Source organism: Moschus berezovskii, chromosome 21 (genome assembly GCF_049115385.1).
Source record: "Moschus berezovskii isolate FMDL1 chromosome 21, NW_MosBer_1.0, whole genome shotgun sequence".
NCBI lineage: Eukaryota > Metazoa > Chordata > Mammalia > Artiodactyla > Moschidae > Moschus > Moschus berezovskii.
Genome location: NC_142480.1, coordinates 37,411,314 through 37,437,603, shown reverse-complemented (window position 1 = coordinate 37,437,603; position 26,290 = coordinate 37,411,314). Strand labels below are relative to the sequence as shown.

Here is a 26,290-nt window from a genome sequence, read left to right as displayed (position 1 = left end):
GGATTACCTCCTTGTAGTTTGTATAAGTTTATATAGCACATAATCCTTTATAAAAAATCTGAGGTGCTTTGGTTCTTCCTCCCCCCAAATTTACGTGAATTTGTTGTAGAAAATGGAGATTGGGCTTCTTTCCTCATAGCTCACATTGGTACATCTTGATTTTAAGTTACCAATTTTGTCTTTTAAATATTCTAATGTTGCTAAACACCAAGATTCAAATTAGATATTTGGAAAGACTTTGTAATAAGAATAAATGCCTCCAGAGAAAATGCTTCCATGGAAAAACATTGTAATGGTGAGCTTTTTCATGTCAGCCAGATTTGGAGTCAGATTTCTGAAGGAAAAGGGATGACAGCAGAATTAGAAATGAATCAATTATACCATACTTGAGGTATAGCTCAAGATACATTAGCAAGAAATAAAATGACTGTTTACTCATAAACGGCTTTCCTACTAGTGACATCATAATGTACATTTGTCAACCTCACATGTGTTGTAGTTTTCAGAATTAAATCTTTTAAGGAATGGCAAGCCATATTAAGTTGGTGGTCATGGTTTATTTTCCCATTATTAAATGAGACTTTTGTATGGTAATTGCAGTGTTAAAATGACTGCAGATGCTGATTGCAGCCATGAAATTAAAAGACGCTTACTCCTTGGAAGGAAAGTTATGACCAGCCTAGATAGCATATTAAAAAGCAGAGACATTACTTTGCCAACCAAGGTCTGTCTAGGCAAGGCTATGGTTTTTCCCGTGGTCATGTATGGATGTGAGAGTTGGACTGTGAAGAAAGCTGATCGCCAAAGAATTGATGCTTTTGAACTGTGGTGCTGGAGAAGACTCTTGAGAGTCCCTTGGACTGCAAGGAGATCCAACCAGTCCATTCTAAAGGAGATCAATCCTGGGTGTTCATTGGAAGGACTGATGCTAAAGCTGAAACTCCAATACTTTGGCCACCTCATGCAACGAGTTGACTCACTGGAAAAGGGTCTGATGCTAGGAGGGATTGGGGGTAGGAGGAGAAGGGGACGACAGAGAATGAGATGGCTGGATGGCATCACCAACTCAATGGACATGAGTTTGGGTGAACTCCGGGAGTTGGTGATGGACAGGGAGGCCTGGCGTGCTGTGGTTCATGGGGTCGCAAAGAGTCAGATACGACTGAGCGACTGAACTGAACTGATCATGTAATTTTATCTGAAAGATTAACAGGATATAAATTGAGTTAACTGCATAGTTCTAGCCAAAAATAGGATTTACTCATTCTATTGCTGTATAGTAGAGAAGGAGTAGAAAGTCAGCACTTCTGTTTCTCTCAATATCAGAAGTTGTCAGGTATCTGTCAGGAAGATGAACCTAACCTGTACTATGAGGTAATGCACTCATAGGGAAATATACTATTGTTTTGAAGAGAACATGATGCTTTTTCCTGGTCTCCTTCGGTTTTAAACATTCATTCTTGCATTAAGGTAAACATTGTTTTATAAAATTGAATGCAGAATTTAAATGAATTTTTTAATATAAAATGCAAAGTTTATAAACTGTGCTCTCATACTTTTCTTGCTAGACATTTTTACTCTTCTCTGCCCTGAAGCACTCATTCTCATTTGAGAGAAAGAATGAATATATCACTAGAAATTATCTCTAAGGCTCCGTTCAGCAATAAGCTAGTATATTTTCTGGAGAAGAGAGTGGGAAGAGTCTGGTCAAAGGGAATTTTAGTTCATTGTATAGTGAAGAACTTTTTATAAACATTACTTTGCAACAAAGGTCCGTCTAGTCAAGGCTATGGTTTTTCCAGTGGTCATGTATGGATGTGAGAGTTGGACTGTGAAGAAAGCTGAGCACCAAAGAATTGATGCTTTTGAACTGTGTGGTTTTGGAGAAGACTCCTGAGAATCCCTTGGACTGCAAGGAGATTCAACCAGTCCATCCTAAAGGAGATCAGTCCTGGGTGTTCATTGGAAGGACTGATGTCTTGAAGCTGAAACTCCAATACTTTGGCCACCTGATGCGAAGAACTGACTCATTGGAAAAGACCCTGATGCTGGGAAAGATTGAGGGCAGGAGGCGAAGGGGACGACAGGGGATGAGATGGTTGGATGGCGTCACTCACTCATGGTTTTGGGTGAACTCCGGGAGTTGGTAATGGACAGGGAGGCCTGGCGTGCTGTGATTCATGGGGTCGCAAAGAGTCGGACATGACTGAGCAACTGACTGAACATTTATAAATATATTTATAAATATACTTTCTTTTTATAAAATATATTCATAAAAATAAAGTATATTGCATGTGAAATTGAAATTTAAGTTGAAAAGATCTGATTTTTCATGGTACTTTCTTTTAAATAACACAACCATATCACTGAATATTGGGGAGTGAAAACAAAGATTGAAAAGTAGTTACTGATCATTTCACCATCCTAATATTAGTACTTTGAGCACTGAGTATGTTTCCTTCCAATCTTTTTTCTTATGTATCTGTTCTTTTGACATAACTATAACCTGTGTAATATACTTTCTCATAAATATTTCATAATTAGCATATATCATAATTAGAAAAAATAGCTTTAAAATTTTATTATTTGCAGAAACATAATATTTGATCCACAGTATCTTTTTGAGTTAAATAGGGAAGGTATTATTAGCACCATTTTACATATGAGAGTATTGCAGCAGAAATCACATAATGCCTCTACTTGGTCTTGTAGTGGGTTTCTGTTCTCCACAGAAGTACTTGCTAACATAGATGGGTGAATGAAGTTCAGTTCAGTCGCTCAGTCATGTCCAACTCTTTGCGACCCCATGGACTGCAGCACGCCAGGCCTCCCTGTCCATCACCAACTCCTGGAGTTTACTCAAACTCATGTCCATTGAGTCAGTGATGCCATCCAACCATCTCATCCTCTGTCGTCCCCTTCACCTCCCACCATCAGTCTTTCCCAGCATCAAGGTCTTTTCAAATGAATTAGTTGTTCGCATCAGGTGGCCAAAGTATTGAAGTTTCAGCTTCAACATCAGTCCCTCCAATGAACACCCAGGACTGATATCCTTTAGAATGGACTGGTTGGATCTCCTTGTAGTACAAGGGACTCTCAAGAGTCTTCTCCAACACCACAGTTCATAAGCATCAATTCTTCGGCACTCAGCTTTCTTTATAGTCCAACACTCACATCCATACATGACTACTGGAAAAACCATAGCCTTGACTAGACGGACCTTTGTTGGCAAAGTAATGTCTCTGCTTTTTAATATGCTGTGTAGGTTGGTCATAACTTTCCTTCCAAGGAGTAAGCATCTTTTAATTTCATTGCTGCAGTCACCATCTGCAGTGATTTTGGAGCCCAGAAAAATAAAGTCAGACACTGTTTCCACTGTTTCCCCATCTATTTCCCATGAAGTGATGGGACCAGATGCCATGATCTTAGTTTTCTGAATGTTGAGCTTTAAGCCCACTTTTTCACTCTCCTCTTTCACTCGCCTCTTAATCAAGAGGCTCTTTAGTTCTTCTTCAGTTTCTGCCATATCTGCATATCTGAGGTTATTGATATGTCTCCCAGCAATCTTGATTCCAGCTTGTGCTTCCTCCAGCCCAGCATTTCTCATGATGTACTCTGCATATAAGTTAAATAAGCAGGGTGATGATATACAGCCTTGACGTACTCCTTTTCCTATTTGGAACCAGTCTGTTGTTCCATGTCCAGTTCTAACTGTTACTTCCTGACCTACATAAAGATTTCTCAAGAGGCAGGTCAGGTGGTCTGGTATTCCCATCTCTTTCAGAATTTTCCACAGTTTATTGTGATCCACACAGTCAAAGGCATAGTCAATAAAACAGAAATAGATGTTTTCCTGGAGCTCTCTTGCTTTTCCGATGGTCCAGCAGATGTTGGCAATTTAATCTCTGGTTAATGTAGAAAGAAGAGCAAAACAAATTCTTGTTCCCTGGACATAGTCTTGCCTTACTGGACTAAGCGAGTCTTGAACAGCAATAGGCAACTCTGGAAATAACAAATTTTGTCAGATTTTAGTAAATACACATTCACTCAGACACTAAGAATCTGGAGGTGATTTGATTAGTCTGGTTACTCCTCAGAGTTTCACCACTGCTAATAGGTTTTAAATTTGTTTTTGTTTCACCTGGAAACAAGGGAAACAAAATCAGTAGCTTGAAAATGGGAAAGATAACATCTAAGCACTTGATTGGTAGCCTGAGAGCCTGGAGGCTCAGTGTATGAAGGGCAGAAACCTTTTCATATTGGGTAGAGTATTTTCAAGCAGGTTTTAGAAAAGGCAGAGGCACCAGAGATCAAATTGCCAACATCCGCTGGATCATGGAGAAAGCAAGAGAGTTTCAGAAAAACATCTATTTCTGCTTCATTGACTAAGCCAAAGCCTTTGACTGTGTCGATCACAATAAACTGTGGAACATTTTGAAAGAGATGGGAATCCCAGACCACCTGACCTGCCTCTTGAGAAACCTGTATGCAGGTCAGGAAGCAACAGTCAGAACTGGACATGGAACAACAGACTGGTTCCAAATAGGAAAAGGAGTACGTCAAGGCTGTATATTGTCACCTTGCTTATTTAACTTATATGCAGAGTACATCATGAGGAACGCTGGGCTGGAAGAAGCACAAGCTGGAATCAAGATTGCCGGGAGAAATATCAGTCACCTCAGATATGCAGATGACACTACCCTTATGGCAGAAAGTGAGGAGGAACTCAAAAGCCTCTTGATGAAAGTGAAAGAGGAGAGTGAAAAGGTTGGCTTGAAGCTCAACATTCAGAAAACTAAGATCATGGCATCTGGTCCCATCACTTCATGGGAAATAGATGGAAAAACAGTGGAAAGTGTCAGACTTTATTTTTTGGGGCTCCAAAATCACTGCAGATGCTGATTGCAGCCATGAAATTAAAAGACGCTTGCTCCTTGGAAGGAAAGTTATGACCAACCTTGATAGTATATTAAAAAGCAGAGACATTACTTTGCCGACCAAGGTCCGTCTAGTCAAGGCAATGGTTTTTCCCGTGGTCATGTATGGATGTGAGAGTTGGACTGTGAAGAAAACTGATCGCTGAAGAATCGATGCTTTTGAACTGTGGTGTTGGAGAAGACTCTTGAGAGTCCCTTATACTGCAAGGAGATCCAACCAGTCCATTCTAAAGGAGATCAGTCCTGGGTGTTCATTGGAAGGACTGATGCTAAAGCTGAAACTGCTTTAGCCACCTCATGCGACGAGTTGACTCGCTGGAAAAGACTGTGATGCTGGGAAAGGTTGGGGGCGGGAGGAGAAGGGGACGACAGAGAATGAGATGGCTGGATGGCATCACCGACTCTGTGGACATGAGTTTGAGTGAGCTCCGGGAGTTGGTGATGGACAGGGAGGCCTGGCGTGCTGTGATTCATGGGGTCGCGGAGAGTCGGACACGACTGAGCGACTGAACTGAACTGAACTGAGAGTATTTTCAAATTAGGTAAAGTATTTAAAGGAAAAATGTTCCTGGGAAGCTGATCTTCTACAGCTTTAAATGTGTTGTTTGAATTCTGTGGCTATTTGATTTACTTTCTGAAGTCCTGAGCATTATCAGCTTTAGGATTCAGAAGCAAAACATAGCATAATATTTCAGAGTTTTAAGTTTTCTCTCTTTCATTTAAACTGTTCTGTTAAACTGCAATTATGCCTTTTTGTTTTCTAAGGAAAACTTTGAATTTCAAAAGGAAAATATAGCAAAATCTGAGTTTTAAATATTCTCTTCCAGTTAATTTGTCCTGTTAAACTGCAATTGTGCCTATTTGTTTTGTGAGAAAAACTGTGAATTTTATTTTATTGTTCAAAGTGGTGAAGACCATTAACTGCTTTGACTCTCGGCAGCTCCTGGGGTTTGTTATTTTTGTCTTCACTTTTTGACTGAAGAAAACTTCCTTACTGCCTAAAGCTTCTGTTTTTTCTCTTAGGAATTCTTTCTAGAAAGAGAATTTAATTTGTATTAGATTAAACCGATTAAAATGAAGTTGATTCAAATGAACACTTGATGGGATCTATTTACTGTTATCTTACTATAGTTTTTATAAGTGATCTCAGACTTTCCTTTCATCTTTTACTTTTAGTATTCATCAGTTTTAAAAGAGTGAAAGGTTTGGAATTATTGATTGTAAATGAAAGGAGCATTCTTTCCATTTCTTCTTTGCAGTGTTGTTTCACAGCTGCAAATTAGAGCTGAAGAAGCAGGGGAAAACAAAATAAAGAAGCAATGTTCTTTGGACCAGTAAGGACCCTTGCCCTAGAACTGTTAACTGCTGTGTTTTTGTTTGAGTCAGTAGATGCTGAAGATTTTTGTTGCTTCTGCTTTCTCATATATAGCTTTCCTCAGATGCCAGGCTGGAATAATTTTGTTTTAGAGCTAGAAAGGAATACTGTCTCATTAATATGAATCTGGATTCCAAACATGAAAGTACCCCAAGCTGAGTGTTCCTTCTCAGGTTTTACTCAATTAGTAGTTTCTGTTTCCTTCAGATCTCAATTTTTGGTGAGTTCATTACGATTATTAGTGGTTATCTTAGCTGGTCCCTCCATCTATTCAATTCATCTATATTTCTTCCCTGTTTGTCATATATTTCAATAAATAAATAACTTTACACACATCAGCTACTACAGCCTTTGCATTTTTTTCTTACCATTCGCCATTCTATGCCTCACTAGATTACAAACTGTGAAAGGACAAGAATTTCTTGATATTATTTACCTCTGTGTCTTTGGCACATGCAACAGTGAGATATAATAAACTGTGAAAACCACTGCTTTTCAGCTTTTTTTAAACTCATTTCCCTCTTGATAAACATAAAATTCCTCTAATCTGATACACCCTCTATGAGGGTATCACCAAGAAGTGAGTGGAAATACATACATCATATGGCTTCCTAGATGGAGTATGCCTGTCCTGTCATTTTCCTCTTCTATCTACATCCCTCTCACCCCTCCTCTACCTCATATACACCTTGTACTTCCCATAGTGCCCCAGTGTCCCAGGATATTGTTTGGGAAAGTACACTAAGGAAGTAGTGCCAAGTTTTATTGGGTTACTTTAACTCTTAGTTCCAGCACTGGTCCAGCAGTTCCTTACTTGGGCAGTTATCTCTGTTTACTATTAATAAAAGCAGTGCTTGAATAGACTGTATAGGAAGGGCAACTTGGGACCATTAGGCACCAGGAAAAAATAAAACCAAATATGTGGACTATGACCTTGAAAGGCAACATCCTCCTTGTAAAATAACAAATTTGCTTTGGCAGAGGAAAATTTTTTTTTTATTTTCTCTATATTATCAATGTGCTTTAACCTGTGATACAAAACACTGTGTCTAGATGTTTCAGGTTGTTTTCTTTTCACACCATATTTTGTGTCCTAATGCTAATACATCTCCATCAAGATTTCATTGAGGGGAAAAAAAATACATGTACAGGGATTAGACTATATAGAAAGAAATCTAAATTGTTCCCAGTTTCTTTTGATGATCTAGTGCTTATATTTTTTAGAAAATATCTAACTCAAAAGTCTGCAAAACTTTTGCTTCAAAAAATCATAAACAAAGGTAGAAAATTTATGTTTGCTTCTAACCCTGGCCTCTTCTTTCCACTTATCATTGTTGTCTGAGAACAGTGTCTCTAGACCAAGGAGAAAAACAGACTGTAAAATTCTGTAAAGCATGGCTGCACACCACATGACACCAGGCACAATCTTAGTTGCACAGTAAAGATACTCAACAAATGTTTGCTGTTGAAAGATGAATTCTACAAGCATTTACCTTAAAAAGAGGCTGGATTATTTCCCTTATGCTCCCCCCCAAATTAATATATTGTCAGTATGTGTGCTGTGCTCAGTCGTGTCTGATTCTTTGTGACCCCATGGACTGTAGCCTGCCAGGCTCCCCTGTCCATGGGATTCTCCAGGCAAAAGTACTGGAGTGGGTTGCCAATGCCTCCTCCAGGGGATCTTCCTGACCCAGGGATCAAACCCACATCTCCTGTATCTCCTACATGGCAGGCAGATTCTTTACTACTGAGCCATTGGAAAAGCCACCCTTTATCACTAAATAGGCTGTAAAACTACAGCTGAAATAAATGCAGGGCACAGTAGATAGATTCTTTTCCTTATTCTGAACTGAGAAATTGGCTCTACCTTCAATATATATCAAGAATCTGACCACTTCTCATCACCTCCACTATCATCACTGTGATCCAATCCACCATTTTTTAGATGGATTATTGCAATAGGTTCCTAAGTGATCACCTTACTTCTCTTCTTGATCCTCTTCAACTTTCATTCTGTTCTCAAAACTGCAGCCATGGTAATCTTATAAAAATGGTTGATTCCATTCCTCGTCTGCTCAGAACTTTTTAGTGTCTTCACCATCTCAGAATAAATGCCTGTCTTTACTATGAGTTACAAAGCTGTGTATGGTCTGATCCCCTATAGCAGTCAGCCTCATCTACAGTTTTCCCTCTAGTTCAGTCCAGTCAGATTTGCTGCCTCCTTCAGTCATACCAAGTGTACACCTTTGCATGTGTTCCTCCTGCCTGGACCACTCTGTCCTCACACACATACATAGCTCTCTCCTTCCTCTCCTTTAGGTCTTTCCCCTGAGATTACCTCAGTGAAGATTTTTCCTGTCCTCTATTTAAAATTCCAGAAATTCTCTTCCCTTGAACTCTTCCTGGCCTCTTTTCTTTGCTCTCTTTTTTTAACTTTGTACTTATCACTATGTAACATTTTTCATTTTACTTTATCTTGTTTTTTTTCTGTGTTCCACTACACTAAGCTCTGTAAGGATGGGAATTTTTGCCTGTTTTGCCTACTGCTGTATCCCCAGCACATATAAAGTGCCTAGAATGTTAGATACCAAAAAAAAAAAAAAATACTTGTTCAATGAATGAATACTTGTTAAGTGAATAGTTTCTCTGTTATTTAGTTCCTAGACTAGCCTACTACATTTTTAAAAAATTAATGATAGTCATAGTTATAAGAGCCTGGACTCAAGATTCTAGGAGAGCCACATTTTCTGCCCACTCCATCCAATACCCAGCCAAACACACACCTGTATGTACTTATTAGGTATTTAACAACCCTGAGCCTCAAGCTCTGTATCCCCCAACCTACCCACCCCCAAAAAGTATTTAATTACTCCCAAATTACCTGACCTCATCTTTTGCCCCCTCATCTCCCACATCAAAACCTACAGTGAGCAAGTTCTTAACTGAATTTCACTTAACTGAACCCCAGTTAACTGCCTGGTGGGATTAGCCAGTGTTCTTATTCCCTCTGTAAAACATATTGATTAATGCCCATAGCCTGCTGAGTGTTCTTAGCTAAATGTTCACAGCTGGCAGACGGTTTTGTAATAAGCCTTCATTCTTTCACTTGCCCTAGCTAAAGTAACTGTTTGCATATAAAAATCAGTTGTATTTATTCCTCAGCCTCAGGGCTATCTTACAATAAACTGTATAATTAAATTAATTTTAAAATTAATGAATGTTATCTTTTAGAACAGTTTTAGGTTCACAGCAAATTTAAGCAGAAAGTACAGAGTTCCTGTATACTCCATGTCCCCATATGTGTCCAACTTTCCCCGCTCTCAAGACCCCCTACCATGGTGGTACCTGTGTTACAGTCAATAACATGCAGTGACAGCCAGTTACAGTTAATAACAGCCTGCACTGACACGTAATCATTACCCAGCTCCATAGTTTAGGTTTCACTCATGGTGGTGTACCTTTTTTGGGATTTGACAAATGTATGACATAGATCTATCATTCTAATATGTAGAATAGTTTCACAGCCCTAAAAATCCTCTGTGTTCTGCTTTTTCACTCCTGCCTCCCTCCAACCCCTCCCAGCCACTCATCCGTTTTACTGTCTCCGTAGTTTTACCTTATCCAGAATATAGTGTGATTGGAATTATATACTATGTACCCTTTTCATATTGACTTCTTTAACTTTGTATTATGCATTTAAGTTTTCTCCATGTCCTTTCTTGGCTTAGTAACACTTCTTTTTGGCACTGAATAATATTCCATTATCTAGGTGTACCACAGTTTATCAACCCACCTACTGAAGGATATCTTGGTGGTGTCCAAATTTTGACATTATGAATAAAGCTGCTATAAACATCCACTTGTAAGTTTTTTGTATGGAATAAGTTTTAACTCCTTTAGGTAAATACCAAGGAACACAGTTACCAGTAAGAGTATGAGTAGTTTTGTAAGAAACTACCAAATGGTTTTCCAAAGTGGCTGTACCATTTTGCATTCATTTCTACCAGCAATGAATTAGAGCTCCTGTTGTTCCATATCCTGGCCAGTATCTGGTGTTTGGCAGTGTTTTGGATTTTTACTGTTCTATAGATGTGTAGTGGTATCTCGTTTTCATTTTCAGTTCCCTACTGACATATGATATTAAATATCTTTTCATATGCTACTTGCCATCTGTACATCGGCACTGGTGAGGAGTCTGTTCAGATCTTTTGTTTATATTTTACTTGGGGTGCTCCTTTCCTTACTGTTGAGTTTTAAGAGTTCTTTGTATATTTTGGATAAATTTCTTTATCAGGTGTATCTTCTGCAAATAGACATCCTGAAGTCTATGGCTTGTCTTATTCTTTTGACATCGTCTTTCACGGAGCAAAGGTTTTTCATTTTATAGTTTTGCATTTTACATTTAGGTTTATGATTCATTTTAAGTTAATACTTGTTAAGGGTATAAGGTCTCTGTCAAGTTTTGTTGTTGTTGTTTTATGGGGGGAGGTTTGTATATGGATGTCCATTGTTCCAGCATCATTTATTGAAAATACTATCTTTATTTCATTGTTTTGCCTTTGCTCTTTTGTCAAAGATCAGTTGATTATATACATTTATTTTTATCTAGGATTTCTATTCTGTTTCAGTAATTTGTCTTTTCTTTCACCAGTACACACTGTCTTGATTATTGGAGCTTAATAGGAAGTCTTAAAATTGAGTGGTGTTAGTCCTTCAACTTTGTTGTTCTCCTTCAATATTGACTTGGCTATTCTGAGTCTTTTGCCTCTCCATATAAACTTTAGAATCATTTTATTTTTATTCACAAAATTACTTGCTGGGATTTGTATTGGGATTGAATAATCTGTAGCTCAAGCTGGGAAGAACTGACATCTTTACAATTTTGAGTCTTCCTATCATGAACATGGAATATTTTTCCATTGATTTAGTCCTTTGATATCTTTCATCTGAGTTTTGTAGTTTTCCTTATAGAGGTCTTATAAAATATTTTGTAAGATTTATACATAAGTACTTCATTTGGGAGGATGCTAATATAAATGGTAATGTGTTTTTAACCTCAAATCTCACTTATACATTGCTAGTATATAAAAAAGCAACTGAACTTAATATACAATTGACTCTTGAACAACATGGGTCTTAGTGATGCTTATCTTCTACGTAGGAGGAGACTAAACAACATGCTACTAAAAAACCAATGAGTCAATGAAGAAATCAAAGAGGAAATTCGAAAATACCTTGAGACAAATGAAAATAGAAATACAACTTTCCAGACTCAGCAAAAGCATTTCTAAGAGGGATGTTTATAGCAATTCAAGGCCTACCTCAAGAAATATGAAAAATCTCAAACAACCAACCTAACTCTCCATCTAGAAGAATTAGAAACAGAAGAACAAAGCCCAAAGTGAGCAGAAGGAAGGAAATAAGGAAAATCACAGTTAAAATACCAGGGAAAAAAGAGAAAAGATCAATGAAGCTATGATCTGGCTTTTTGAAAAGATACAATTGATAAACCTTTAGCCAGACTCATTAAGGAAGAAAAAGAGGGGACCCAAATCAACAAAATTAGAACTGAAAGAGGAAAAGTTATAACTGATATTACAGAAGAACAAACAGCCATAGGAGAATACTATGAACAATACAATGAATACAGTGACAAACTGGACAACCTCAAAGAAATAGCTAGATTCTAAGACTGAACCAGGAAGAAGTAGAAAATCTGAACAGACTGATTCCTGGTACTGAAATTGAATCAGTAATTAAAAACTCAACAGATAAAAGTCCAAGACCAGATGGCATCACAGGGGAATTCTATAAAACATCTAAAGAAGGGTTAGTGTCTATCCATATCAAACTGTTCCAGAAAATTGAAAGGGAAGCAATACCTTCAAACTCATTCTACAAGGCCAGCATTGACCTGATAACCAAGCCAGACAGAGATACTGCAAAAAAAGAAAGTTACAGGCCAATATTCCTGATGAACATAGATGGTCAATCCTCAACAAAATATTAGCAAACTAAATTTAACAGTATGTAGAAATGACCATACATCATGATCAAGTAAGATTTATTCTAGGAATGCAGAGATGGTTCATTATTTACAAACCAATCAGTATGTTTCCCCATATTAACAAAAGGCAGGATGAAGATCACATGATCATCTCAAAATCTCAGTAAAAGAATTTAAAATTCATGATAAGAACTCTATAAACAAAGTGGGTATGGAGGGAACATACCTTAACATAATAAAAGCCGTTTATGACAAACCCACAGCTAGTATCATACTCAGTGGTGAAATGTTGAAAGCTTTTCCTCTAAGATCAGGAACAGACAAGGAGGCCCACTCTGGCCATTTCTAATTAACTTATATTGGAAGCCCTAGCCACAGCAATCAGACAAGGAAAAGAAAAGACATCCAAACTGTAAAAGAAGAAATAAAACTATCAGTATTTTCAGATGACATGATATGATATATAGAAAACTCTAACAACCCCATCAAAAAAAAAAAAACTATTAAAACTAATAAGTGAATTCAGTTAAGTGCAGGATACAGTATCAATATACAGAAATCTATTATGTTTCTCCACACTGGTGGTTCAGACGGTAAAGAAGCTGCCTGCAATGTGGGAGACCCAGGTTCAATCCCTGGATCAGGAAGATCCTCTGGCTAAGGGAAGGGCAACCCACTCCAGTATTCTTGCCTGGAGAATTCTGTGGACAGAGGAGCCTGGCAGGCTACAGTCCATGGGGATGCAAAGAGTCAGACATGACTGAGCAACTAACAGTCATAAACTTCAGAAAGAGAAGTCAAAAAGAATTGCTATTTATAATGACATCAAAAAGAATAAAATATCTAGGAATAAATTTAACCAAGAAGGTGAAAGACTTGTATTCTTAAAACTGTAAAATGTTTATAAAGGAAACTGAAGATAATACAAATAAATGGAAAGATACTCCATGTTCATGGTGTCAGTCACTCAGTCATGTCCAACTCTTTGTGACCTCATGGACTGTAGCCCACAAGGCTCCTCTGTCTATGGGATTTTCCAGGGAAGAATACTGGAGTGGAATGGTTGCCATTTCCTTCTCCAGGAGATCCTCCCCGTCCCAGGCCTTGAACCTGGATCTCCTGCATTGCAGGCAGACTCTTTACCCACTGAGCCACCAGGGATTGTTAAAATGACCATACTACCCAAAACAGTCTATAGATTTAGTGCAATTCCTATCAAAATACTGATGACATTTTTAACAGAACTAGAACAAATAATTCTAAAATTTATATTGAACCATAAAAGACCATGAACAGCCAAAGCAGTCTTGAGAAAAAAGAACAAAGCTGGAGGATCATGCTATCTGACTTCAGACTATACTACAAAACTTCAATAATCAAAGCAATATGGTACTGGCACAGAAACAGACACATAGATCAATGGAACAAAATAGAGAGCCCACAAATAAACCCACACACATATGGACAATTAGTCTGGACAAGGGAGGCAAGAATATATAATGGGGAAAGACAGGCTCTTCAGTAAACTGGACAGCTACATGTTAAAGAATGAAATTAGAACATTCTTTCACAGTGTGTACAAAAATAAACTCAAATGGGTTAAAGACCTAAATATAAGACCTGAAACTATAAAACTCCTAGAAGAACACATAGGCAGTGGACTCTGACATTGGTCTTAGTGATGTTTTTTTGAATCTGTCTCCTCATGCAAGGGAGACAAAAGTGGGAAACAAAAAATCAACAAGTGGAACCTAATCAAGCTTAAAAGCTTTTGCACAGGAAAGAAAACCATCAACAAAACAGAATGCAACCTACTGAATAAATAGAAGAAGATATCTGCAGATGATATGTTTGATAAGGGGTTAATAGCCAAGATTTATAAAGAACTCATACAACTCCATAAAAAAAAAAAAAAAGATAGCCAAATTTAAAAATAAACAGAGGACCTAAAGAAGCATTTTTCCAGAGAAGACGTACAGATGGCCAACAGGCACATTGAAAAGATGCTCAACATCAGTAGTCATCAGGGTATTGCAAATCAAATCCACAATGAGGTATCATCTCACGTTTGTCAGAAAGGCAAGAAATACTTTGTTGACAAGGATGTGGACATCCTAGCCCACTGTTGGTGGGAATGTAAATTGGTATAGTCAATTTATAGAAAACAGTAATACAGGTTTCTCAAAAACTAAAAATAGAACTACCATACAACCCAGCAGTTCCACTGCTGGGTATTTATTTAAAGAAAATGAAAACACTATTTGAAAAGATATATGCACCCAAACATTCATAGCAGCATTATTTACGATAGCCAGGATATAGAAGCATCCTAAATGTTCATCAAAAAATGAATGGATAAAGAAGATATGGTATATACACAAAGGAATATTACTCAGTCTTTAAAAAAAAATTGCCATTTGCAACAATATGGATGGACCTGGAGGGTGGTATGCTTAATAAAACAAGACCGAGAAAGACAAACACTGTATGTTTTCACTTATCTAAGGAATTTTTTAAATAAATGAATATAACAAAACAGAAATAGACTGACAGATATTGATAACAAACTAGTGTTACTAGAGGAGAGGAATGGGTGGGAAGGGCTAAAATAGGCTGAGGGGACTAAGAGATATAAACTGCTAGGTATAAAATAAATTACAAGGATATAATGTATGTTGCTTGAATGTTGCTGTTGTTCAGTTGCTAAGTCCTGTCTGACTCTTTGTGACCTCATGGACTATAGCATGCCAGGCTCCTCTGTCCTCCACTACTACCAGAGTTTGCTCAAATTCATGTCCATTGAGTCGATAATACTATCTAATCCTCTCATCTTCTGCCACCCCCTTCTCCTTTTGCCTTCAGTCTTTCCCAGCATCTTTTCCAGTCTTTCCAGGGTCTTTTTCAGTGAGTCAGCTCTTCACATCAGGTGGCCAAAGCTTCAGCATTCCTTCCTTCAGAAGGAATATTCCTTCCAATGAATATTAAGGCTTGATTTCCTTTAGGATAGCCTGGTGTGATCTCTTTGCTAAAACTCAGAGTTCACCTGCATCTAGGGTATAGAAGAATAACATGGCAAAAGAATTGAGAGTATTGGCAAAAAAAAAAAAAAATTTTTTTTGAAGTGAAGCTATAGGATCTAAGCTACAGAGTAGGGAAAATTAAGAGTCAACAAATAGAGGTTTGTGAGGTTAAAAGTCAGTTGTAGTAGAATGGGGCTTGGCAAAGTGGCAAAAAATCCACCTGCCATCCCTGGGTTAGGAAGATCCCCTGGAGAAGAGAATGGCTACCCACTCTAGTATTCTTGCCTGGAGAATGCCATGGACAGAGGAGCCTGGTGGGCTACAGTCCATGACATTGCAAAGAGTCAGACCCAATTGAGCGTGCATGCACACTCATGCACATTGTAGAACTGAAATGACAGGAGGTAATGATCAGAGACTGGTATAGCCAAGTAACATGACTTTTAAAGGAACTGGACATTTTACATAAGGGTTGTAGTATGGGGAAATGAGGGCAGAATCCCACCTCTCAACTCTGACGTGTGTACAGTTGGGGCTGGTGTGGTAGGGAAGTAGTATGATGTATCTCCATGAGAGGGCTTGATGAAGTGGGATTAACATATGTGAAGTAGGGAAAGGGCACTTGCAAAGAGCCAACTCCGGAAAACACAAATACAAATTATCCTTCCAGCATTGTCCAGCATATTCAGAATAATGTAGTCTCATTGGTGAGATCATTCTTTTGTTGGGAAAGGCTACTATTAGTAGAAAAAGCTTAGTTGAAGAACATTTCTTAAGCTCTACCTGAGTTCCTTTATTCTGGCTCTATATTGACCAAAGACATGTTCTGAGTATGATTAGTGGCTTGATGTAATTTGTGTTACAGATTTTGTAATTGCTATTAAAATATCTTAAATTGGCACTCTGTTTTATACATCAGGTTGTTGTTTTTTTTTTTCAGTGAGTATTAGTACTAGAAGGGATTTTTTTCATTTCCAAAGCCACAGTCAAAGTGTTGGCCCCAAGGTAATACTATTTTTGAAGCCTCCAGGTGGAATCCTTCTGTGGGTGAATCCCTTCTGCAAGAAAACATCTGCATGATATACTTGTTTCTGTAAGATGAAGTGGAAAACCAAACTTGTATATTGCCTTGCCTTTGTGTGTATTTCTCTTCTTTCCCCTTCTAGAGCAGTATTCATTACACAACTTAAGTGCTTTGCATAGAATTTCCGAGTTCAGTATGACCCCTGTACTGGGACGTTATGAGGCACAGATGCTATACTGAAGGGCTTTTGGCCATCAGTGGCTTGGTAACTGTGATTGAGTTTGAATCACCCCCTCATGGACCATATGAAAGCAGATTCTTACAGGATCTCAGCCAATTCTCAGGAATCATTTTATTTTCCAACTTACTGCACTAGTTTAGAGGCCTTTGTGTTTCACTGGACTTTTTCCTCATTTCCTTCTTTTGTTGATTTTGGCCCCTTAACCTTCCACCCACTTTATTACTCACTCATTTCTTAGGGACCTGACTATTCAGTAACACTAGAGAAACTATATCTGAAACCATATGGGTTGAGTAAAACACACTTAAGAGGGAGGAAAAAAGCAACAACAACAAGAAATGTGTGTTCTCTGAACTTCCTTTGTTTATATGGTCTGTTTATGTGTTGTTAAGGTTGTGTTGTCCAGCTGCCTCCCCATATTTCAAAAATGACCGAAGATATCTGGGAAACATTCTAAGAGGATCACATTGGCATAGTGAAGGAAAAGTCACCTCAGGGACTTCCCTGGCAGTCTAATGATTAAGACAGTGCGGGGGATGTGGATTTGACCCCTGGTCAGGCTAGGATCCCAAATGCCTCACGACTAAAAAACCAAACCAAAACATAAAACAGAAGCAGTAGTGTAACAAATTCAATAATGACTTTAAAAATGATCCACATTAAAAAAAAAAAAAGACACTTCATTTGTCCCTCACCAGATAATATATCTTCTTCTTAAGTTTAGATGGGATGTCAAGAGCTTCAAATGCTAAATCTTGAGGCTCTTGAGAAGTCCTTTACTTCTAGGACTAGAAAGAAGCCAGTTAAATGAGTCAGTTCTTTTGAGGTTTGTGGATATATACCTGGTTATTTGAATGTTTGTTTGTGGTTTATAATTAGGCTGTATGGCATCTAATTGATTAATTTTCTTTTGGTAAAATGAATATTGGTATAAGGTGATGTTAGCAGCCCTTAAAGCCTGGGTTCTCATCTAGTCTGTGCATAATGTGAATTAGAACATAAGCGCACTTGTGTCAAGATTATCCTAGAATGAATGAACTGTGCACTATTTTTTAGAGCCCCTTGTAAGCCCCCTTCTCTTGAAGGAATTGAGACGCGTTAGCAAAGCCCCTCTTGCCTGGAAAATCCCATGGACGGAAGAGCCTGGTAGGCTGCAGTCCATGGGGTCGCTAAGAGTCGGACACGACTGAGCGACTTCACTTTCACTTTTCACTTTCATGCATTGGAGAAGGAAATGGCAACCCACTCCAGTGTTCTTGCCTGGAGAATATCAGGGATGGGGGAGCCTGGTGGGCTGCTGTCTGTGGGGTCACACAGAGTCAGACACGACTGAAGTGACGCAGCAGCAGCAGCAGCAAGGTCCCTGCACATGGAACAAACTCCTTACTCTGTGGTTGAGTGGGAAGTTCCTCTCTGCCTTCCATGCTCTACCCACACTATAATGAGTGGTGAATATACAGAGATGCATTTTTTCACATTAAGCTATTTATGGAATTTGGTCTGCTAAGTAACAAAGAAATGGAAACAAAATAAGAATAAGAAATAAATCATCAGTGTTATCATTTTAGAAGTAAATTATTATATTGAACTTCAGAATATGGCATTGGTGTCATCAGCATTTTCTTCATGTTGCCACCTCAATGGGATGAATCCTCACTCTGCTTGGGCTCTGTGCTTTACTTATAATTGCTGTTTCACTAGGTCTCCTTAGCAGCAGCACCTGACAGAACTGCTGAGGGAGCTCCTGAGTGAGTTTTCATAACCGGCTTCTCATTCTCCCAGTTGATTAAGGCACTTTTTTTTCTTGAGTGGTTTGCAGTTCCACTTAAGTGGCTGACGTTTGGGGTCACTGTTGAATGTTTTGTTTGAATATCACTTTCATGGTGAATGGGTGGCTTCTGCTTTTAGCTCTGAAGGGTGAAGCCCTTGGTGTTAAGCCTTGAAAGGGAAAAATCTTTCTTTGTAGCGATATGCTAAATGAAATTACTCTCTTTGTCACTTTGTCCTTTTATCCTTTCAGTCTGATAATCTCAAATTCTTGTGATATATTTGCTTTCTTCGGTTAGCTTAGTTATTTCCTGTGCCCAGGTGCATGCTATTTCCACTACTGGTCATCATGGTGATGTGGAGCATATTTCTGACCTGGAAGTGTGGTTTCTTTAATTTTGAACTACATCAGTATGCCTTCAATCCTCCACTTCCTTTGCATTATTTCCTTTTGGAAGGCTCAGTTTGTCACCATTTAATCTAAGGATGATTCATGTGGGACTGAGAACTCATAATGCTGTAATAACAATACCTTTCTTTGTATAATAATACTCAAAGCACTTACCATCTTAGCCTTTCTCTATTTATGAAGCAGTTTCAGTTTAATCCTTCACAATAACCCTGTGGGTTAAGTCAGCAATTTGGTCTGTGTCTAAGATGGTGAAATTGTACCTCAAAGAGGTTGAATAGCTTGCTCAACGTTGCAGTGCTTCTGAGTTTACTCTGCTTAACAATTTTTACAGCAAATACAAAATAGTTTTGAAGATATTCTGAATAAACAAAAAGGAATTTTCCAAACTGTGTCCTGATTTTTAAAATCTGATTTTACTCTGGTCAATTGGTAAGACCAGGGTTAAAAACCCATTAACCATAAAGTTTAAATTGATGTGTCCAAGTCAAGAAAATATTTAGGTCAGTTTCTCTTCTGCTGCTGATGTGATGAAGGTTAAGGAAGGCTGGCTCTTAAATATGTGCAACTTGAACTGGAAATAATTAAGCCATTATTATTATTTGTTTTTTAATTCTCTCTTCCTTCCAGAGAGATGGAAACCTTGATGACTAGTTCCACTCTGCCTCCCCTTTTTGCAGATGAAGATGGCTCCAAGGAGAGCAATGATCTGGCTTCAACTGGGTAAGCAGCTGCTTTGGGACACTGGGCCTCTGCCTAGGCTTCACAACAGATTCTGATAATGTATAAGGTGCTAAAGAGGTCGTCTTATATCATAAAAATAGAAGGTACATTTGTTATGCTTTGCCAAGAGAATGGAAGCTGTTGTAAACTGCTTTGATATCTGCATTCAGCCATCGTTTGCAGTGCTGGTTCCTGTGAACTGGAACAGCAGTACTGTGGGATCTAGGAAACAGGACTCCTGGCTACATGATCACCATTAAGGAAATACCTGCCACAGGGTCAGCTGTGAAAAGCAAATTCATTTTCTGTCTGAATTGCCACAAATATTAAAATAATTTTTTCCCCAAACATCAGATTTTTTTAAGATCAGATGTTTAGTTATGGTTTTTATTCAAAATGCCTAGGAGGTCTAGCTTACTTCTCTTTCTCCCAGCACATACCGCCCCCAACACCCCAACTCCTTTCTTTGGTATTTTTGGGCACATATATGAAGAAATATAGAAAAGGGCTAATAGTCCCTCTTCCATTGACGATCTCTGTTCCACTTGAATGTTTGTCTTTTCTATTTAGACATTATTTGCCAAGGAAGAAATGTATTCACTAATGTATTCAATGTAATACTAATACATTGAAGTGCTAGCTAATCCCTAAGATGAATTATTTTAATACCCTTTAGAGCTCTTTAAAAATAGACTGCTCTTTATAATTCTGTTTCCTTCCCTGACATTCTTTACTCATTAATATCTGCCATCTGACTCTATTCAGATGAAACTGTTCTCCAAGACTTTGCTAAGTAGCTGCCTACTTGCTGAATCCAGTTCGTACAGTAAAAATGTTCTGAGTGTCTGCCGTGTGTGCCAGGCACCATTCTAGGTGCTAAATATTAAGCAGAATAACCAAAACATACAAAAATTACAAAAATTCTAACCCCTGTTCTACTGGGGAAGTCAGACAATAGAAAGTATACAGAAGTAAGCTGCATAATACATTGATAAGAACTATGGATTAAAAAAATAAAGTCGGGAAGGGGAACAGGAAGGGCTTGGGGTGCCATTTTAGATAAGATGGCCCAGGAACGCTTTACAAGTGACTCGAATAAAAACCTAAAGAAAGTAAAGTAACTACCTGCATTATGGGCAAAGATTATTCTAGGCAGAGGGAAGTAGTGAGTGGGAAAGCCTTGAGGCAGGAGTGTTTCTTCCTTTCAGAAATAGCCAAGAGGCCAGCGTGACTGCAGCAGAGTATACCAGAGGGAGGGGTAATAGGCTTCATCAGTGTGTTTCTCAAACTTTAATGCACTTATGAATTGCCTAGACATCTTATTAAAATGCAAATGCTGAGTGAGAAAGTCGGAGTTAAGACCAGAGATTCTACATCCTGTTAAGTTCCCAGATGATACCAGTGCCACTGGTGTGAGGCTGGTACTTTGAGTAGCAAGGGACTAGATCCTGTAGGACCCTATGGGTCAGAGTAATCACTTTAACAATCCCTCTGAGTGAGGTGTGAAAGTGTGAGGAGGTGTTGCACTAAATGACGTGATCTGACATTTTAAAATAGTATCCCTGTGGCTGATATATAGAGAAAAGAGTGAAGGGAGCAGGGACTGAAGCAGGAGACCAGTTTGGGTTCTAAAATAACTCGAGAGATGACTCAAAGGACTTCACTAGTGACAACAGTATTTTTGGCAGAGTAGTAGGGGAAAAAACATCATTAGAGCGGGTTTCAAGGATTATAGGAATGGGGAGTGGTGAAAAGTATAGAATTCTAGATATATTTTGAAGATAAGCCAAACAGGATTTGCCTGAAAGACCAGATGAGATGTGAGAAAGGAGAAAAAAGCAGTCAAAGACAAGCTCCAAAATTTTGGCTTAAGCAACCTGAAGGGATAGATTTGCCATTACATTATATGGCACACACTGAGCAAGTGGAGGAGGGAATGTTAGATCGGTTTTTGAGATTTTAAAATTGAGATGCTTATTAGATATCCAAGCAGAGATGTCAGATAGGAAGCTTGACACAGAGCTTTAAAGTTACAGGCTATCTAGATTGAAAAAGGAAACTTTGGAGTTGATCAGCGTATTACAGCTGACACTTAAGGCCATGAAACTGGTTGAGATCATCAGACGAATGAACAGTGTGTAGGGAGAAAAGAGAAGAGACCTGACACTTGAACTTGGGGATATTCCAGCATTTACAAGTCAGGGAGAAGAGGAAGAAAGAAGACTCCAGGGGGTACCTCAAAAAGTATCAGAAAAACCAGGGATGTGCAGGATCCTGGGAAGCAGGTAAAAAAATGTACTTCAAGGAAAAGAAAGAGATGAACTGTGTCAAATACTTCTGGAAGATCAGGTAAGATGAGGTCTGAGAAATGATATTGGATTTAGCATGCAGTCATTGGTGATCTTGACAAGAGTTGTAAACATTTATCTCCTTTGGGTTGGGTTTAAGATAGAATGAAGGGAGACAAATTAAAGTCAATAACTATAAACAGTTCTTCCCAATACAAACAAACAACTAAAAGTCAGTAAGTGCCCCTCATCCATGGTTTCACTTTCCATGGGTTCTGTTACCTACCACGATCAGCCACAGTTGGAAAATACTAAATGGAAAATTTTAGAAATAAACAGTTCATAAGTTTTAAAGTGCCCATTATTCTCAATAGTGTGATAAAATCTCACACTGTCCCACCTGTGTCCTGCCTGGGCCGTGAATCATCACTTTGTCCGGTGTATCCCACCTGTTAGTCACTTGGTGGTTGCCTCTGTTACCAGATTGACTGTCACAGCATCTCAGTGCTTGTGTCCAAGTAACCTTTATTTTACTTAATAATGGCTCCAAAGAGCAAAAGTAGTGGTGCTGTCAATGCAGATAGGCCCAAGAGAAGCTGTAATGTGCTTTCTTTCAGTGAAAAGTTGAGAGTTCTTGACTTAATAAGGAAAGAAAAAAAAAAATAATATGCTGAGGTTACTGAGATCTGTGTTAAGAATGAATCTTCTGTGAAATTTTGAAGAAAGAAAAAGAAATTTGTGCCATTTTTGCTGTCAAGTATATAACTGCAAGAGTTGTGGCCAAGGTGCATGATAAGTGCTTAGTTAAGAAAGGCATTGAATTTGTGGGTGTAAGACATGAACAGAAAACATGGTTCAGTACTATCTGCTCATCTACTGGGGATCTTGGAACGTATCACCCTTGGGTCAGGGGGCTTCTGTATAAACAATTCCATAAAGGAAGGGAGAAAAATGAAGTGGAATCAAGAAAGTTTTGTGGTTTTTTTCCAGATAAGACTAATAATACCATATTTGTTTGCTGATTAGGCTGATCTAGTAAAGAGGAAAGAATTGGTGATGCCAGAGAGGGCAGAATTGCTGAAAACCTGATTTTGAGTAGGCCAGGGGGTATGGGATCCAGGGCACAAATGGAAGGGTTGTTGGCTTTAGCTAAGAGCTTGGACAGTTCGTTCATTGGAACTAAAGAGCCTTCTTTTTTTTCCAGTCTGTATTCAGTTTGTCATCTCTAAGCATTTGACACTTTTGACCACTCCCTCTGATTCCTGTTCATTTCAGTCAAGGCACTCACGGAATGGGTACTTGTTCCCAAGCCTAGTTTTCATATTTTATTGAAATAAGAATGTGCAAGAGTTAGTAACTTAAAATCTGATGGCACAGTTAAAATGAAGAATGACAGTGAAAGAAAAAGACATTGTATGATATCCAAAATGATTGAAATATTTGGAAAACAAAGCTGCCAAGATCAAACTGAATCTCTGATGGTAACTCTTTTTCAGAGAACATGATTAGCATTGAGTTAATAGCTTCTCTTATTTACCATTTTTCAGAGAACCTCAAAAATGTAGGAACCTCCTAGTTTAAATCTTCTATTTTTTTCTGGAAAGGATCAGGAAAATAAAATTTCTTTCCTTTCCAGGACAGTCTGCATCTGCTTTCATTCATTTCTCAGCCCACTGTAATCTGGTTTTTATTCCCATAACTTTACTAAAACCGTACTCCCTTCAAGTACAGGGAGTACAGTTGAACTCCTTCAGATCTTCAAATTTAGCTGATACTTTTTAGCCTATCTTATGTGACATCTGCAACTTTTTGCTTGTGTAAAACCCCTTCTCAAAAGTCTTCTCACCTTGGCCTCTGTAACAGTTTTCTCTCTTAGATCTCTTCATACCTTCCTTAGTCTTTCTCAGCTCGTGTAACACTTGATCTTAAAATATTGTTCCAACAGAGTTCTATCGTGGCTTTTCTTCTCACTGTCTTTCTGGAGAAATACCTAACATTCCCCAGTATTTCCATGAACTGATGCCTCCTGAAATGTCTCCTGCCTTTTCTTCACTTCTGTTCTCTCAGGACATGTGTCCAGTTGTCTACAGGACAGCTCCACTTAATTATGCCAGGAATTATGTTTCAAGCTTATCATTTTCTCATCCGTCTTAACGTGTCTGACACATGTGTGTACACACACACTCTCCAGTTGTTACCTTGGTTAATAGTACATTATCACCCAATCTAGAAACCTCAGAATTTCCTTTGACTCTTCTTTTTCCCTCACTATTTATATTCATTCTATCATTTTGCCTCTTAATTATCGCTTAGCTTTGTCTCCCCTCTTCTCCCGCTTGCCCTGGTCTCTCACTTAGTCTTTTGCAGTAGCCTCCTGCAAAGTTTCCCTTTCTCCTATTATACCCTGCTCTTTCTACCTGTAATAATATTGTTTACCTCGGGCTTCCCTGATAGCTCAGATGGTAAAGCGTCTGCCTCCAATGCGGAAGACCCAGGTTAGATCCTGGGGTCAGGAAGAGCCCCTGGAGAAGAAAATGGCTACCCATTCCAGTATCCTTACCTGGAGGATTCCACGGACAGAGGAGCCTGGTGGGCTGTAGTCAACATTTACATGTTTACAATCCATTGTTTACCTAATGAATGCCTATTCATCTTTTAAGTCCGCCTCTGTAAAATCTTTCTTAACATTCTCTCCATATATACAAGAGTCCTCATCCCCTCTACTGTACCTTTGTGGCACATTTTATAGACCTCTGTTTCACTACTTGTACTGTAAGTATTTTCTGTAACCCTATAAAATACATTCTTCCAGAATAATGACTGAATATTGCTCTGTATCTTCCTCCACCTTCCCCACTACCTGTTCCAAACCCCAAACTCCCTACCACGTGGTGTTACCTTTATTTCCATTCCTTTATCTAAATGTTTAGTTAGGGTGTAACTCCATCTGATATCCAACCATCATCTGTACCTTGTATCCACTTTTCAGAAAGATGATGTTTGCTGACTCATCTGGAACAGAATGGTAGGAACAGAAAGTGTGTATCTCTGACTTATTAATGTTTATACCTGAATCTCTGAACTTGATAATATTGTTCTTAGATGATCTCGTTGTCAACAAACACTATAATCCTACAGAAGGAATAGCCTGTGGAATGTACTGTAAGAGAAATTTCTTGTGCCCTTAAAGAACTCTCTCTTTTGTGATAGGGGGGCAAACTGCCTCTACAATTCCCATTCCTATTCTTTTCCATTAATAAATTTTCCTTTTATCACACTGGAGGTACATGAAAAGTAGTACATAAAAGTCAGCTGCATGCTCAGAGCTAAAATGTAAAGTCTACATTGAGGAGAGAGGTAATTTGCGGGAGAAAGATTATAGTTGTTTTTAGTAGGAGACTTCTTCTTGAGTACAATCAAGCATTGAAACCTTTTTAAAAGTGTTCTATAATTGCTATGGAGATATTGTTTATTTACATTTATACAGAATGAGGTGGGGAATTAATTCAAGGGCTGGCATTTGATTTTGCTGGCAGTGAAATGTGTCTTGAACCTATCAGAACTTATCAGTAGGAGGTTTTGATGCTGATGATACTAAACTTCTCCACTCTGCCGATCATTTTGCAGATTAACCCACCCAGAGGTTCCATATAGTAGTGGAGCCACATCATCCACCAATAATCCAGAATTTGTAGAGGATCTCTCCCAAGGTCAGCTGCTTCAGAATGAATCTTCAAATACAGCAGAAGGCAATGAACAGAGGCATGAAGATGAGGTGAGCTGAAGCATCTCCTCTTGTTACTGGTTTCTGAGGCTTCTAAAGAAGCAGTCAGCAAGGGAGGTGATTGAGGTGTTCATCCTCTGGCCTTCCATTCTGCAGAATATTCTGTTTTATATTTCTTCTTTTACATGGAACCATATTAATGATTTTAATGATATAGAGACAAGTAGACTCTTCTTTATCCCCTGCCAAGAAAATTTATACCTGCATCAGATTAGATGCTCAAATGCTTACTGAATGAGTTGAATGATTAAATTAAGTAAGTAATTAATGAGGAGTCTACATGCCCTTACTCAAGACCATGTACTGCTCCCTTGCAGCATATGTGCCCAAAGGGTCCACACGATTTGCCAGGTCATTCTCTCTCCCATAGAAGGCTGCTGCTGCTGCTAAGTCACTTCAGTCGTGTCCGACTCTGTGCGACCCCATAGATGGCAGTCCACCAGGCTCCCCTGTCCCTGGGATTCTCCAGGCAAGAACACTGGAATGGGTTGCCATTTCCTTCTCCAATGTGTGAAAGTGAAGTCGCTCAGTTGTGTACCACTCTTCTCTACCCCATGGACTGCAGCCTACCAGGCTCCTCTGTCCATGGGATTTTCCAGGCAAGAGGACTGGAGTGGGTTGCCATTGCCTTCTCTGCCCATAGAAGGCATCTTTTTCTAATTCACACAGGAGCAGTCATGCACTTGTTAGACTTCCAGTGTTCCTCACAAATGAC

The 26,290-nt window shown here is 38.7% G+C and overlaps 1 protein-coding gene across 1 annotated transcript in view; it reads left to right on the top strand.

Annotated features, from left to right (window-relative positions):
- Window positions 1–26,290, top strand: part of HMG20A (high mobility group 20A) — a 76,793-nt gene that overhangs the window by 30,171 nt on the left and 20,332 nt on the right. Inside the window, exons 2-3 of the mRNA XM_055418098.2 lie at window positions 19,411–19,503; window positions 25,419–25,566. Coding sequence (XP_055274073.1) covers window positions 19,415–19,503; window positions 25,419–25,566 — 237 coding nt within the window. The 5' untranslated portion in view covers window positions 19,411–19,414. The remainder of the gene's footprint in view (window positions 1–19,410; window positions 19,504–25,418; window positions 25,567–26,290) is intronic.